At 40.4% G+C, this 15351-nt stretch overlaps 1 protein-coding gene and 1 pseudogene across 1 annotated transcript; both read left to right on the forward strand.

Moving 5' to 3' along the window:
• Positions 1-243: 243 nt before the first annotated feature.
• LOC137742958 (uncharacterized) lies at positions 244-2441 on the forward strand. Its single transcript, XM_088680300.1, has 2 exons — positions 244-318; positions 780-2441. Exons 1-2 carry the CDS (start codon positions 244-246, stop codon positions 2439-2441), a joined length of 1737 nt encoding a protein of 578 aa, XP_088536426.1.
• Positions 2442-11196: 8755 nt separating this feature from the next.
• On the forward strand, positions 11197-13950 carry LOC148693075 (uncharacterized; annotated as a pseudogene).
• Positions 13951-15351: the final 1401 nt, after the last annotated feature.

The raw sequence follows: 15351 nt of genomic DNA on the forward strand, positions 1-15351 counted from the left end.
TTCCAGAGCAACCCATCCACCATAACTAACCACCTTTCTGTGGTTTGATTTGATACTGTCCCACCAGCCAGACAACACCACATCTGGTAACTTATTCATGGCTAGAACTCCGAGTTGAGCAATTTTTGTTGCTTCCTCTTCGTTCTGACAAACAAACAAGGCCTTGTTGCATTGGAAAGGTGAAAGCCAAATTTTCTTTCCCAGCAGATTTCGACGTGAGGCCTCCACATCTCTCCAAGGCTGATGCACCACAAGTCTCTCACAAACGATTACACCCCCCCAACTATAGGATTCCGTGGTAATATCTCTCATATTCCAGTTTTTCTTGATCCATATTTCCTCTCTAACGTTTCGAAGGGGTGCCTCATTTGTCAACGTCTTGCCTCCAAGAACTGCGTCTCTATACGAAACCTGAGGGCCAAACCCCGAGTGGCTGCTCAAAGGCTCAATTCCATCCCTCTTCACATCCCTCTGAGAAGCCCCCGCTCTCTTTCCCCCTCGGAGGATTTCAGACAGTAGGTCCTCCAAACTTCTCCAGCCGAAAAAGTTACTTCCTTTAGGGACAAAGATATTCCTGACAAAACCATCCTTTTCTGTTTTGGACAGAACAAGGAAATCCCCGTTTTTGTTGTGGAATCTTTCAACCCAAAACTGATAATTATGACCTCTATATTTTCTGAAGAAATTCTGACCACTTGTAACTACCGCCTCCTTTAACTGATCAATGAGCCAAGCAGCGCAACCCAAATCGAAAGAAATCTGGTACCCTCTGTATCTAGTTCTCTCTGTTAAACGAATCCTTTCACCAAAATAAGCTTAATTATGCCAGAAAGGTGCTAAACCGGATGCTGGAGAAAGGATTGGGTCTTAATGTCGCCACATACAATGCATTAATTAATGGGTATCGCGAGGATGGAGCAGTTGAGGCTGCACGTGAAATTTTGGCTTTGATGGAATCAAATGCTTGTTGTCCAGATGTTTACACACTTAGTGCATTGATTGACGGGCTGTGTAAAAGGAATAATGTGCACCAGGCAATGGCACTGGTTAATAAAATGCTTGAACTGAAGCTCTCACCAAACTTGGTAACATATAACTCGTTAATCCATGGACAGTGTAAAGCAGATCATTTCGATAGTGCTTGTAGGTTGCTTAATTTGATGACTCATAGTGGTTTGGCTCCTGACCAGATTACTTACTGTGCTTTCATCGACAGTCTCTGTAAGTGGAACAGATTACCGGAAGCTCAAACCATGTTTGATACTCTCAAGAAGAATGGCATCAAGTCAAGTACAGAGATGTTTACTGCTTTAATTGATGGTTACTGCAAGATTTGGAAAATCAATGCCATCCTTTCTTTATTTTATCAAATGCTCACTGAGGATTGTTTGCCAAACTCATATGCCATCAATGCCTTGATACATGGGCTATTCAAAGAGAGAAAAATGATGGAAGCATCCTCAGTCATGGAAAAAATGTTAAGTATAGGTGTGAAGCCTACAGTCCCTCATTACAATATTTTAATTAATCGTGTTCTGAAAGAAGGTGAATTTGATCGTGCTCATGAGCTTCTCAATAAAATGGTTTCTGTCGGTAACCAACCTACTGTAATTACTTACAACACATTTATTGAGGCATATTGCGCGCTTGGGAATATAAAGGAAGCGGAGAAGGTGATGATTAAGATGAATGTAGAAGGAATTTCTGCAGATTCATTGACTTACACATTTTTAATTGATGCATATGTCCGTATGGGATTAATTGATTGTGCTTTTGATGTTCTTAAGCGCATGTTTGGTTCTGGTTGTGAGCCTTGTCATCGTACCTATTCCTTTCTAAACAAACATCTCTCAAATGAAAAGTTGGTCATGACAAACAGTAAAGCAGTGGGTCTCGATATCATGTTAAATGTCTCTGGCAATATTACTGATATATGGAAGACCAAGGATTTTGGAATTGCTTTGGAGCTGTTTGAGAAGATGGTTGGACATGGTTGTGCTCCCAATATGAACACTTATGGCAAGCTTATAATAAGACTTTGCAAAGAGAGAAACTTGAGAGATATGGGTATTTCTTCTAACGAAGGTATTTATATTTCTCTTGTTAATTGTTGCTGTGAGATGCAAGTATACGGAGAGGCAGCAATGCTAGTGCAAACTATGATTGAGCATGGTTATTTACCAGCATTGGAGTCATGCAAGTTGCTTGTATGTGGACTTTTTCATGAAGAGGACGACGAGAAGGCTAAGGCAGTTTTTTGTAGTATGCTTCGCTGTGGGTATAACTATGATGAAGTTGCTTGGAAACTTCTCCTTGATGGTTTGGTTAAGAGGGGCCATTTAAATAGAGGATCAGAGCTGCTAAAAATCATGGAGAAGATGGGTTGCCAGCTTTATCCAGAGACAAATAGAATGTTGACCGAGGGACTTAATGGAACATGATAATGATCCTCAATGTTGTTTTTAAAAAGAATTGGATGTTGCAAGGGGCTTGTAGCTCAAGTGGTTTCAAGTGTTGAGCCCTGCACCCGAGGTCTTGTGATCGAATTCCCTCCTTCCCCCAACATTGCTTGCATCAGAAAAAGAATTGGATGTTTTCGTCACACTAGAAGCCTTACAAACTGTGAATTTGATGTTGTGCCCTAGCTTCAGCATTGATTCTCATTAAGGATATTCCACAAGCTGATTGTAGCTTCAGTGCTTACACAAAGTTTACAAGCATTTGTGAAGATCATGAGGCAAGTTTGTACTTAAAATCTCAGATTCATTTTGTTAGACGTCCTATTGTTTATTGTGTTTTGTAGTTTTTTTTTTTTTTTTTTTTTTTTTTTCTAACTCAAATCCATGCATCACGTTTCACTTGTTCAATGTGTAAATTATCTCTGTTTCTGAAGCGAACTTACGAATGAAGAGTTAAAATTTCATAATAAACTAGTGACAAATGGACAATTAGTTCGGCAAAATATTAAAAAGAAAACGAAGAGGATTAGTGATATTTAATAAACCTTCCTTGGAAAACTATATATTACTTTCTTTTTCTGATTCATACATATCTTATCTGACACATTTCCTAATAACTTTACATTTTGAGTATGAACAATCTGGAGTCTGTACGAGAGCCTGCCAATACACATAAGCACACACACACACACACATATGCATGCATGTATGTATGTATATGCATATGAAGCTATACATTCTGATCCGTAGATATGTTTTGCAGGGTATAGCTAGAAGGTTACCACTTGGTTCATGAGAAAATATTAAAGCAATATCAGTATCGTGTGCACCATAAGTGTGTTAAATATCTTCCAGTTCTTTGGGGCTTCATCAGTATCTTGTGCACCATAAGTGTGCTACTAAAGGTAAAACCCAATCTATTGTTTCATTAAATTCAGCTCCATTGTTGTCGTTTGGTGCTCCATTACTCCATCTCCGTTTGCTAAGGAAGTGGAGGCAAATAAATGAGTTTGAATTGGTTTGAGTTTTTAAATTTGTCTTGGTGTCTTACTCTTTCGATTGTAGATTTATTTGGGTTGCTTTGGTTAATTATCAAGTAATTTAGTGCTTTTAAATTACCAAAGCTTAATTTCATTTGATTTTAGATGGGAAATTTGAAATCATATTGAATTAAAATATTTCTTCAGTATATCCCTGGCTAAGAATTAAAATTAAATAAACAAATTACTGGTCAAGGTAAAAAAATTTATTAGCTTATAATTGAGATAAACTCATGTATAGAAATCTAGCCAGCAAGTTCTGAGAGTAATGATACCTAATTTCCAGGCAATTTATTTTGTTTTATTGTATGAATGTAATTTTTTGTGACTGGGATTTGTAGGTCAGGGGAGTTGATTGAGTAAAACTTCATTTTGTTCCAAAAGAAAAAAAACAATTATGGAAAATTCATGCATTTCCCATGGCCTTGGTTAGACATGCTTATGGTGTCAGTAGATATTGGATGTCATATAACTATAAACTCGTATAAATTTATATTTTGTCATGTCCTAAGCCATCACATGAGGGAAAATAATAACTTGCAGCAAAAATGCAGTAGCTTCAGCAGCAGTAACTCGAGGATAATAAGTAAGCAGATGTACGAGTCATCAACAAGTATTGAAGTTTGAATGTCTATATTTCATTACATTAAACAAGATACAATGAAGGCTCATATATATGAGCGGAAGAAAAGGAGAAAACAGAAGCAGAAATCAAGGGACAACACTTCCTTGATTTATGCTTTACCAACAACTAAAGGTAAGGGCAATCTGCTAACAACTAAAGCAAGGTAGAAAATCCCTTGAATTAGTGAGAATGACAACTATGACAGCCATACACAACCATGACAGCCATACTTAGTTGTTAGACTGCAATGCACCATACATACACCTATGCCTGCTGACTAGGGTTTGGGATTTAACTTAGACTAACCCTAGAACTTCTTCCAATACTCCCCCTCAAGCTGGATCAAAGGGATCAATTGATCCGAGCTTGGATAGGAGGTGATGAAAAGTGGTAAATGACAATCCTTTGGTGAAGATATTTGCAAGCTGATCATGACTGCGAACGAAGTGTGTAGCAATTACCTTGTACTGCACTTGATTCCGAACATAGTGACAGTCAACTTCAATGTGTTTAGTTCGCTCATGGAAGACAGGATTTGATGCGATGTGCATTGCTGCTTGATTGTCACAATGAAGAGACATAGGTTGCGGATGAGGAAACCCTAGGTCCAAGAGGAGAGTTTTGAGCCAAGTAAGTTCACGTGCCGTTGATGCCATAGCACGATATTCCGCTTCTGCACTTGAGCGTGCAACCACACTTTGTTTTTTGCTCTTCCAGGTGACAAGGTTACCCCCTACGAATGTGCAAAAACCAGTGATAGACTTGCGATCGAGAGAGTTCCCTGCCCAATCTGCATCTGTATATCCTGAGATCTGAGTATGACCATTATTGCGCATAAGGATCCCTTTACCAATAGAACCCTTTAGATAGCGAAGCACACGGTGAACGATCTTCATGTGATCTGTGTTTGGAGCATGCATGAACTGACTAACAAGGCTCACAGCATATGCTATATCAAGACGAGTGATAGTTAGGTAAATGAGCTTGCCAACCAGTCGCTGATAATACTCTATATTAGGAATGAGATCACCATGAAACTGCCAAGTTGCTATTCAAGGGTGTCCGAGTAGGTTTACAATCTGTCATGTTTGCCTCATGAAGAAGATCAATGATGTACTTGCGCTGATTTAGAAAACAGCCCTTGTGGGAATATGCCACCTCGATGCCTAAGAAATACTTAAGAGTTCTAAGATCTTTGATAGCAAATTCGTGACTGAGATATTGCTTAAGAGCACTAATCTCAGAAACATTATCACCTGTAACAATTAGGTCATCGACATAAATAAGCACAACAAGTTTACCAGATGTGCCCGATCGCACAAATAGAGAGGAATCTGCATTGCTCCGAGAGAAACCAACTCCCTCTAGGACGTGACTGAGCTTGGCATACCATGCTCGGGAACTTTGCTTGAGTCCATAAATGGATTTATGAAGTCTGCACACCAAGTCTGGATTGTTTGATTGAGGATGACCCGAAGGGATTTTCATGAAAACTTCTTCTTCTAGTTCCCCATGTAAAAAAGCATTTTTAACGTCCATTTGGAAGAGAGGCCATGCATTGTTAATGGCAACAGATAACAGCACCCTCACTATATTCATCTTTGCCACAGGTGCAAAGGTCTCTTTGTAATCCACTCCATAAGTCTGAGTAAATCCACGAGCAACCAATCGAGCCTTGTGTCTTTCAATCGTGCCATCTGAATGGAACTTGATCTTGTACACCCAACGACTTCCTACAGCCTTCTTTCCCTTAGGAAGCTTCATGATGGTCCAGGTGTTGTTCTCGTGAAGAGCTTGAAGCTCTTCTGCCATAGCAGCCCTCCATTCGCTATGTAATCTAGCTTCTTGAAAGCTTTGAGGTTCATAGGTCTTGGTAACTGTATTAAGGAAAGCAGCAAATGAAGGTGACACTTTGCTGTAATTAATAACAGAAGTCAAGGGGTGCCTGACATTATAAGTTACATAATCATTTAACTTGGGTGGGAGTCTCCTCTCACGGGAAGGATTTCGACGAACTGTGGAAGGTTGAGCCACTGGTAGTTGAGCAGTCTCTTGGTTGGGAGGACTTCTTGAGGGTTCAGATGAGATAAGTTCATCAGGGGCCACTGGCTGAGAATGGACCTCATCCAGTGTTTGGTCCCTTAAGCCATCTGTTGCATCTTCTTCACATGGATATGGCATTGGAAACAAGTCAAGCATTTTCTCCCCCTCTTGAGAGTAGTCCAGAGATTGAGTGAAGTAAGGCAATGGTTCCTCAAATCTTACATCTCTTGAGACAACCATCTTCCTAGTTGTGAGATTGTAACATTTGTAACCCTTTTGAGTATAAGAGTAGCCTAAGAAAACACATTTTGCAGCCCGTGGTTCTAGCTTGTCACGTTTCTGTGCTTGAATGTGAACAAAGCATGTACATCCGAATACCCGTAAGTGTGACAAATCTATCTGTCTACCTTTCAGAATCTCATAAGGTGATTTAAAATTCAAGACCTTACTGGGCAATCTATTGATAAGATATGCAGCAGTAAGGACACCTTGAGACCAAAAATTTTTCGGCATGTTCGAGTGAAACATCAGTGCCCTAGTTTTTTCAAGCAGGTCTCTATTCTTCCTTTCTGCTACCCCATTTTGTTGGGGCGTTCCAACACAACTGGTTTGATGTAATATGCCATGTGTGCTTAGATAATGAGACATATTATGGGACATATATTCGGAGCCATTATCTGATTGTAAGACATGGATATTTGAATCAAATTGAGTGTTTACAAGTCTATGAAAATCTTGAAAAACTTCCAGCACTTCACTTTTAAATTTCAAAAGATATAACCAAGTTATCCTTGTGAAATCATCCACGAAGGTTACAAAGTATTTGTATCCATCAAATGACTCTAAAACTGGTCCCCAAACATCGGAATGCACGATTTCAAAAGGATTACTAGCCCTAGATAGGGAGGATGTGAAAGGTAACCTAGTGAATTTAGAAAAATGACACACATCACAAGAACTTGTAACCTTGCATAGGTTTGGAAACAAAAAGGATAAGGCTTTATCAGAAGGATGTGCAAGGCGTCGATGCCAAAGTTGTTGTTCTTGAATCAGGCTTGAGGTGACTTGAAAAGCCTTGGGAGTTTGAACATGCTTGGAAAGGTAGTAAAGGCCGTTTAGAAAAAAACCTTCACCAATTGTCTTCTTGGTGGTGATGTCCTGAAAAATCACAATTTTGGGAGAAAAGATGGCAGTACAATTTAGTGAGTTTGTGATTTTTCCAACAGATAAAAGCTGAAAAGGGAATGAAGGGACATAGAGGGCCTCTGACTCGACATTACTAGAGATCAAATGTATTTTTCCTTTCCCTACAACCATGGCACCCTTGCCATTAGCAACTGACACTTGGGATGGACATGAAAGTTTTTTAAAATCATACAAATTTGTGGACTTGTTGGTCATATGATCAGTGGCTCCTGAATTTATAATCCAATAATCATGTATATTACCTATTTTAAGAGCAGTTAAGAAGGATCGCAAGATACCTGGAATATCTTGTTGTGTCATGCCTTCTTTCCCAGCCAAAAAACCAGCAAGCTGTCCAAGTAGAGCAGCTGGTTTGTTGTCAACCTGACTGGTTGATCCTTCATTCTCCCCACCACCTTGTTTCTTGTGAAGAAAGACAGCAAATTCATTTATCAGCATGGCCGGATTAGATGTGAACATCTGTGCTTCCTCGGAATGAGAAGTCATGGTATTGTTTGCCTTGGATGATGGGTTGTGTGCTCCTCTAGTGAAGTTCTTGTTGCTATCTCTCGAGTGCTTGGACCTTAGTTCAGGATGGAGGATCCAGCAATGGTCTCGTGTATGTCCACCAGTATCACAATAGCTACTCTTCACAGTGGGTTTCTTTCCTTTATATCTTCTCTCTTCACTAGCCCTGTGGTTTGAGAAATATACCCTAGATTCTGGTATATTTGACTTTAATTCCACAGTCATGATTTTTCTGTGAGTTTCTTCCCTTTGAATAGTTGCACACACACTTGAGAAGGAGGGAAGTTCAGGATTCATGAGAACATGACTCCTGAGATCTTCGTATTCAGAGCTCAAACTTGCTAGAAGCTGAAAGATTTTATCTTCCTCAGCTCTCTTGATCAACACGATAGCATCAATGGTGTGTGGCCGATAAACATTCAACTCGTTCCACATGGTGGTCAACTTGCCAAGATGATGCACAAATGAGTTCCCTTCTTGTTGTAAACTAGCAATATCCTTCTTTAGTTGGAACACTCGAGCTGCGTTGTTCTGATTCCCATACATCTCTTTGAGGTTTTTCCAGAGAACGTACGAAGATTCTGCATAGCTGAAGATTTCTACAATTTTTCGATCCATAGAATTGAGCAGCCATGACATGACCAGTTGGTCCTTGCACAGCCAATCATTGTAACCTGATGAGGACACATTAGGCGCTGGAATCGCGCCATTAACATAACCAAGCTTCGATCGTCCTCCTAACGCAAGTGTGACAGCCCTCTCCCACGGGAGATAGTTGAACTCATTTAGTAGGACCGAACTGAGACGTTGATTTGGATTAATATCAATGTCTAGATGGGATGAAGAAGACGCAACATGCGAGTTTACTTCTTCGCCTTGCACGGAGCTCCCTTCAGCCATGATGGAGAAGAAGGAGAAACAGGAAGACGATACTCAGAAGCAGATCGATGGAGATCACTGCTCTGATACCATATTGAAGTTTGAATGTCTATATTTCATTACATTAAACAAGATACAATGAAAGCTCATATATATGAGCGGAAGAAAAGGAGAAAACAGAAGCAGAAATCAAGGGACAACACTTCCTTGATTTATGCTTTACCAACAACTAAAGGTAAGGGCAATCTGCTAACAACTAAAGCAAGGTAGAAAATCCCTTGAATTAGTGAGAATGACAACTATGACAGCCATACACAACCATGACAGCCATACTTAGTTGTTAGACTGCAATGCACCATACATACACCTACGCCTGCCGACTAGGGTTTGGGATTTAACTTAGACTAACCCTAGAACTTTTTCCAATAACAAGTCAGTAGCCCCGAGTCATAGCAAGATCAGAATTGGCACAAATGGATGTCAGGGCAGTTGATTGGGAGTGATGTATTCGTTGTGCAAAAGGTGAGAATCATAAGCCCAAACTTGTACATTTTGTTCTCCTGAATTACAAAAAAGAATTCAACGGATTTTTCTAGGAGGCCCGTTGCAGTTTTTCATTTACTTTTAGGATGAAAATTTGTTTGCTTCAAAGAAGGCCACAGAGCCTCTGAATTTGTTGTGTTTTGTTTAATCAGTTATTTGAAGTGTTAATTTAAGCCTCCATAGTGGCTTCCTATGGTATAGGGTTGATTTTGCATTACTCAAATATGTTATTTCCCTTACGAATAATCATCCTCATTCTTCTCTTTCAGTACATTTCAAAATAACAAGTTCATTTTAACAAATTTTTGTTTTGCTGTTGTAAATCACCATTTTCCATCAAATTAACCATCTGCCAGCTTTGTCGGCAATCTGCGATTCACAGGATCAAACTTAAACAATCTTTTCTAAGAGAATGTCCCGCTTGCTGGAAAACAAAACATAGACCACCAGGAGAAGAGGCTTTCCATCAATATCAGTTTCATTTCGAGTGTAAATCCATCCATCGGAGCCTATTGATCGTTAACTTTTGCTTGACAATGTCTTTTATCAGAGAGAAGCTGTGATATATTGTCTGCCCGCCAGCAGTTAGAGAACATAATTCAGCTTCCCAGCAGCGAGTTGAAATGGAAGGATATAACCATCAGTAAATTGGATTTCACCAAGTCTCCAGTAAAGGTATTTATTCCAACAATCCATCATCAGAAACTAATCAAAGTTCCTAAGCAAATCATAAAATTCATGAGTCAACAAGAAGATCTTTATACTTTTTGGCAGAGATGGCTGCTTCGAGGACATGTTCAGCGCCAACTATGGACTTGATCAGAGCACCATTGAAGCCACTCAAAATGGTCAACCTATTTGTGTAGAAATCACCAGCATCAACTATGGAACCGGTTTGAAAACACCAACTGTGGCACCACATCCCCATACCCTTTCTCCTTAAACCTGCTCTTGATTGCCTTTTAATCACTCTCCCATCTAATCCTCAAAGCCTCATCTAAGATCGTGTTCTTGTATGGTAAATATTTGAGGGCATCAACTGAAAGTGAAGGCCTTCACTTTCCAGGGCTCCTCATTCAGTTAGGATACCAACACTCGCAAAGCCAGAGCCACATCCTTGGCTTGGTCAGTCAATATTGCTCAACCATTGCCTTCCACTGAAGCTCAGCCACTTCACGCATGTTGTAATCTCTCACATAGTGCATGATCTCATAAGGAAGTAGGGCACGGGCGGATATCATCTTGGAGTTGGAGCTGCCGCCTGAGGCCCCTTAGAACACTTCTGAGGCAAGCTGGAGCAGGGCTCTCGCTCAAATGAGATAATGCAATCTGCATCAATGTCAGTTCTATGAACACATTTTAAGGGGTCCACAATCTCCTCCATCAGCCGCATGGAAGGGAAATAATCGGCAGCATTGGTTACCCAAATTGAAAGTGGTTCTTGTACTTCATCATGTTGTGATCATCATCGTTTAAGCGATTGAAGCAGTGCTCAAAAATATCATAAATCCGCTAGTGGAACGAGTGAGAATTCTCCACCGCCTTCTGGTTGTATTGGCAGCTGCCTTTTTCAAGTTCTGGAAGGCAAACACGGCTGAGGATCTTGAGAACATCGTCTGAAATTGTCGAAAAGTCAGCAACAGGGAGGAGGTCGGAAGTGTGGGTCTTCGAGTGGTTTTGGTGGAGCAAGTACGCCGCTGTGTAGAAGGCTTATTCGTACTTCTCTTTGCCAAGCAGGCTTTGACTACCACTGTCACTGTCACTGCCACTTTCTAGGAGGTTAAAAATGAGCTTGAAAGTTGGTGGTGGTGGTGATACCAAACTTGAACTTGATTATCCACAGTCCATTATCAAAGAAGGGACGATTAACAATGGGTGTATAATGTGTTCAAAGATGACCTATCGACATTTATCCAGGGATTACAAAGTTGAGCAAAAGGTTTTCATCTTAGAGGTTGAAGATAAGTTTTTTGATGAAAGGATTCTTTTAACAGAGAGAACTAGATACAGAGGGTACCAGATATCTTTCGATTTAGGTTGCGCTGCTTGGCTCATTAATCAGTTAAAGGAGGCGGTAGTTACAAGCGGTCAGAATTTCTTCAGAAAATATAGAGGTCATAATTATCAGTTTTGGATTGAAAGATTCCACAACAAAAACAGGGATTTCCTTGTTCTGTCCAAAACAAAAAAGGATGGTTTTGTCAGGAATATCTTTGTCCCTAAAGGAAGTAACTTTTTCGGCTGGAGAAGTTTGGAGGACCTACTGTCTGAAATCCTCCGAGGGGGAAAGAGAGTCGGGGCTTCTCAGAGGAATGTGAAGAGGGACGAATTGAGCCTTTGAGCAGCCACTCGAGGTTTGGCCCTCAGGTTTCGTATAGAGATGCAGTTCTTGGAGGCAAGACGTTGACAAATGAGGCACCCCATCAAAACGTCAGAGAGGAAATATGGATCAAGAAAAACTGGAATATGAGAGACTTGTGGTGCATCAGCCTTGGAGTGATGTGGAGGCCTCACTTCAAAATCTGCTGGGAAAGAAAATTTAGCTTTCACCTTTCCAATGCAACAAGGCCTTGTTTGTTTGTCAGAACGACGAGGAGGCAACAAAAATTGCTCAACTTGGAGTTCTAACCATGAATAAGTTACCAGATGTGGTGTTGTCTGAATGGTGGGAGTTATGGTGGATGGGTTGCTCTAGAAGGTTTACCGCTGCACCTTTGGACCAATGACTTTTGCCAAAAGATTGGCGATGCATGCGGTGGTCTGGTAGAAGTTGACCGTAGAACAGCTAACTTTGGTTTTTTGCTTGAAGCAAAGTTAAAAAGCAAACCCAACAACACTGGCTTTATTCCAGACTTCGTAAATGTGGTAGATGGAGAATCAGTATTCAGGGTAAAAATCCGTCAACTTTCGCCAGCAAAGAGACCTAATCTTTCGGCAGCAGATTGTGGGGTAACCAAAATACCAAATGGCTCTCTGAAGACTGAAATGAAGTTACAGAGGATCACCGGAATTATCCCTCCGGCGAAGGCAGCTTTACAACAGACTGCCCCTATATCGGGGACACGTGTCTGCTTTCAGATTGGAGAATTTGAATGCCCTGTCACTGTTGGATCTGAAAGAAAGCAAGGTGAAAGCATGCACGTGACTGAGGGTACGCGGATTGAGGAGCCTGTAATTAATGCGTCTACTTTTTCTGTAAGAAAGCATGGTGAGCAACAATGAGCAGAACAACTGACAGAAGCCGTGGATTCCACAGAAGGAGCAGAAAAGGCAGTTGCAAGGGATTATTTTAATAAATCAAAAGAGAAGGGAAGTCACAAAGAAGTTTTCTATTCGGATAAAGGCAAGGGCTTGGAGGTATGTGGGACAGATGGTGGCGGTGGTATTTCCACCAAAGGAGCACAAAAATCAACGAAGGGGTTTTATTTTAATAGGACAAAAAGGGAGGTTAATCTCAAAAGTGGTCTCTTTTGGATTAAAGAAAAGGTATTGGAGGCATGTGGGCCTTCCATTAATAAGGAGATTTCTTTATATGACTCTACAAGGATGGTGGGTCTTGACCCACAAAATCTTTTTGCTGGGTCATGTCTAGGCCCAATTAATTTAAATTTCAATAGGGTGAGATTTCAACTACAAGAAGGAAAAGTTTTGTCAATCATGGATAATACGCAGACATCCCTGTCGGTGGAATCAAAGCACTCAAATTGGTTGACAATAGGAAGCAGCAATTCAAAGTATTCAACAGTGAACAAATCTCACTGCCTTTTGGCTAAGGAAGCTCATCACAGTGGTGTTTCAAGAAAAACCCCAATTTTTTTCAAATTGAATTTCCTTGGGAGATTTGGCGAATCTGATAAATGTGGAAAAAGACTGAAGCTTTTTCTTCCAGATCAATTCGGATCTTATCAGACTCCTTTCGAGGGGCCTAAACTGAAGGAAATTCAATCTCCCAATCTTACTTTCTTAAATACTGTTTGTGAACAGATGGAAGATAAGGAGAGTGATGTAGATGAAGTTCCAATAAAGCCATCGGGCAGGTTGATTGAGGAGGAATCATCTGAACAAAGGATGAGGTTGACAGAGGATCTTGGTCTGGATTATTCTCAATTATCAGATTTTGTTGAAGATGAATACATGTCACAATCATCAGATTCAGAGGAAGAGCTTGGTGATTCTTCACAAGACGAAAAAGAAACCTTCGATGTTTTTTATCGCTTTAACAATGTGCTTCACAATCTCTTCACTGATACAACAATGGAAACAAGGATGACGTTGGATGAGGTACCTTCTCAGTCGCATCATATAGCAGATTTAGACACTGTGGAACAAGTTGAATACAAGGATACTGGAAAAAACAAGAAACTGTTAAAGTACAGCAGGAGGAAAAGGTCGGCTTGCGTATCAGTCAAACGTGAAGCACAAAACCGAACTACCAAATTCATGTCAAATATGAAAGTTTCTTTGGTGCCACTGAAAAGGTCTTTATTTCATGAAAGGAATACTGGGAAAGTCATTGTTAGCAAGCTTGTGGGTGGAAACAAGGAAGAAAAAAAAATTCAAAGGGGCATTGTCAGATTTAATGAAGATAATTAGCTGGAATGTTAGAGGATTGGGAAGTAGGCAGAAGAGGTTGATTTTGAAACAGCAATTCAGGCGTTTAAAGCCCGATATCATTATTTTACAAGAAACAAAGAAAGAATCAATTGACAGGTCGCTTGTGGCTAGTGTTTGGGGAAGCAGATTTAAAGAGTGGATTTATGCCCCTGCTCAAGGAAGGTCTGGGGGTATAGTTGAGATTTGGAACACCAAACACATCTCGGTTATTGAATCTTTGGTTGGAGGTTTCTCTGTCTCCATAAAAATTAAAGCCCTCAATGGGTTGGACTGGTGGTTATCTGGTGTTTATGGTCCCTGCAAAAATAGAGAGTGAAGGGAGTTATGGGAAGAAATGGCTGGCCTTTACGGTCTTTGCGGACCAAGATGGTGTGTAGGAGGAGATTTTAACGTGGTGAAATTTGTAAATGAGAAATCAAATGGGGGAAGAATGACTACAAGCAAGAGGAATTTTAATGATTTCATCCAAGATACAGAACTCAAGGATCTAGAGTTGCTCAATGCTTAATTTACTTGGTCAAACTTCAGAGAAGAACCTGTGTGTCGGAGGTTAGACAGATTTTTGTTCTCGGTAGGTTGTGAAGCGATTTTTCCAGAGGTAAGACAAATGGCTTTGGCAAGGGTCACTTCTGATCATTGTCCAATCCAACTAGATACTAACAAGGTGAAATGGGGGCCAAGTCCTTTCAGATTCGAAAACATGTGGCTACAGCACCCAGATTTCAGGAACAATTTCAAACAATGGTGGCAATCTGAGCAGGTGGAGGGTTGGGTTATAAATTTTTGTACAAGTTAAAAGCTATCAAAAGAAAGTTGCAAAGATGGAGTAAGGAAAGTTTCGGTGATGTCGAGAAACAAATTAAGGATGCTGAGGCTAGCATAGAGGATTTAGATAAGAGAGAAGGGTTGGAAGGGCTAGATGTTGTTGCCAAAAGAAAGAAGGAAGAGTTACTTTTCCTTGTGGAAGATCTAGCTTATAAGGAAGAAGTGAAGTGGAGACAGAGAGGTAAAGTGGAATGGGCTAAAGAAGGGGACGATAATACGAAATTTTTCCATAGAATAGCAAGTGGGAGAAGGAAGAGAAACTATATAGAAAGGTTGGAAGTGGATGACAGGGGAGTGGTAGAGGATGCAAAAGAGATAGAAAAACATATCGTTAACTTCTTCAAGTCCCTGTTTAGTAGCAACGAAGAGGTATGTTGGGGCTTGGAAGGCATCAATTGGGCCTCAATAAGTGAATCTGAGGCAGCTTGGCTTGAGAGGCCTTTTGAAGAATCAGAAGTACAAAGAGCAGTCTTTGATTGTGGAAGGGATGAATCGCCAGGACCAGATGGTTATTCCTTGCAAATGTTTCAACATTGTTGGGAAGTCTTGAAAGTGGATATTTTGAAGGTCATGGAGGAGTTCTTTGAGGCCGGGATAATAAATGCGGTGA

This window comes from Pyrus communis, chromosome 11 (genome assembly GCF_041283825.1).
Source record: "Pyrus communis isolate YQ-2024b chromosome 11, ASM4128382v1, whole genome shotgun sequence".
NCBI lineage: Eukaryota > Viridiplantae > Streptophyta > Magnoliopsida > Rosales > Rosaceae > Pyrus > Pyrus communis.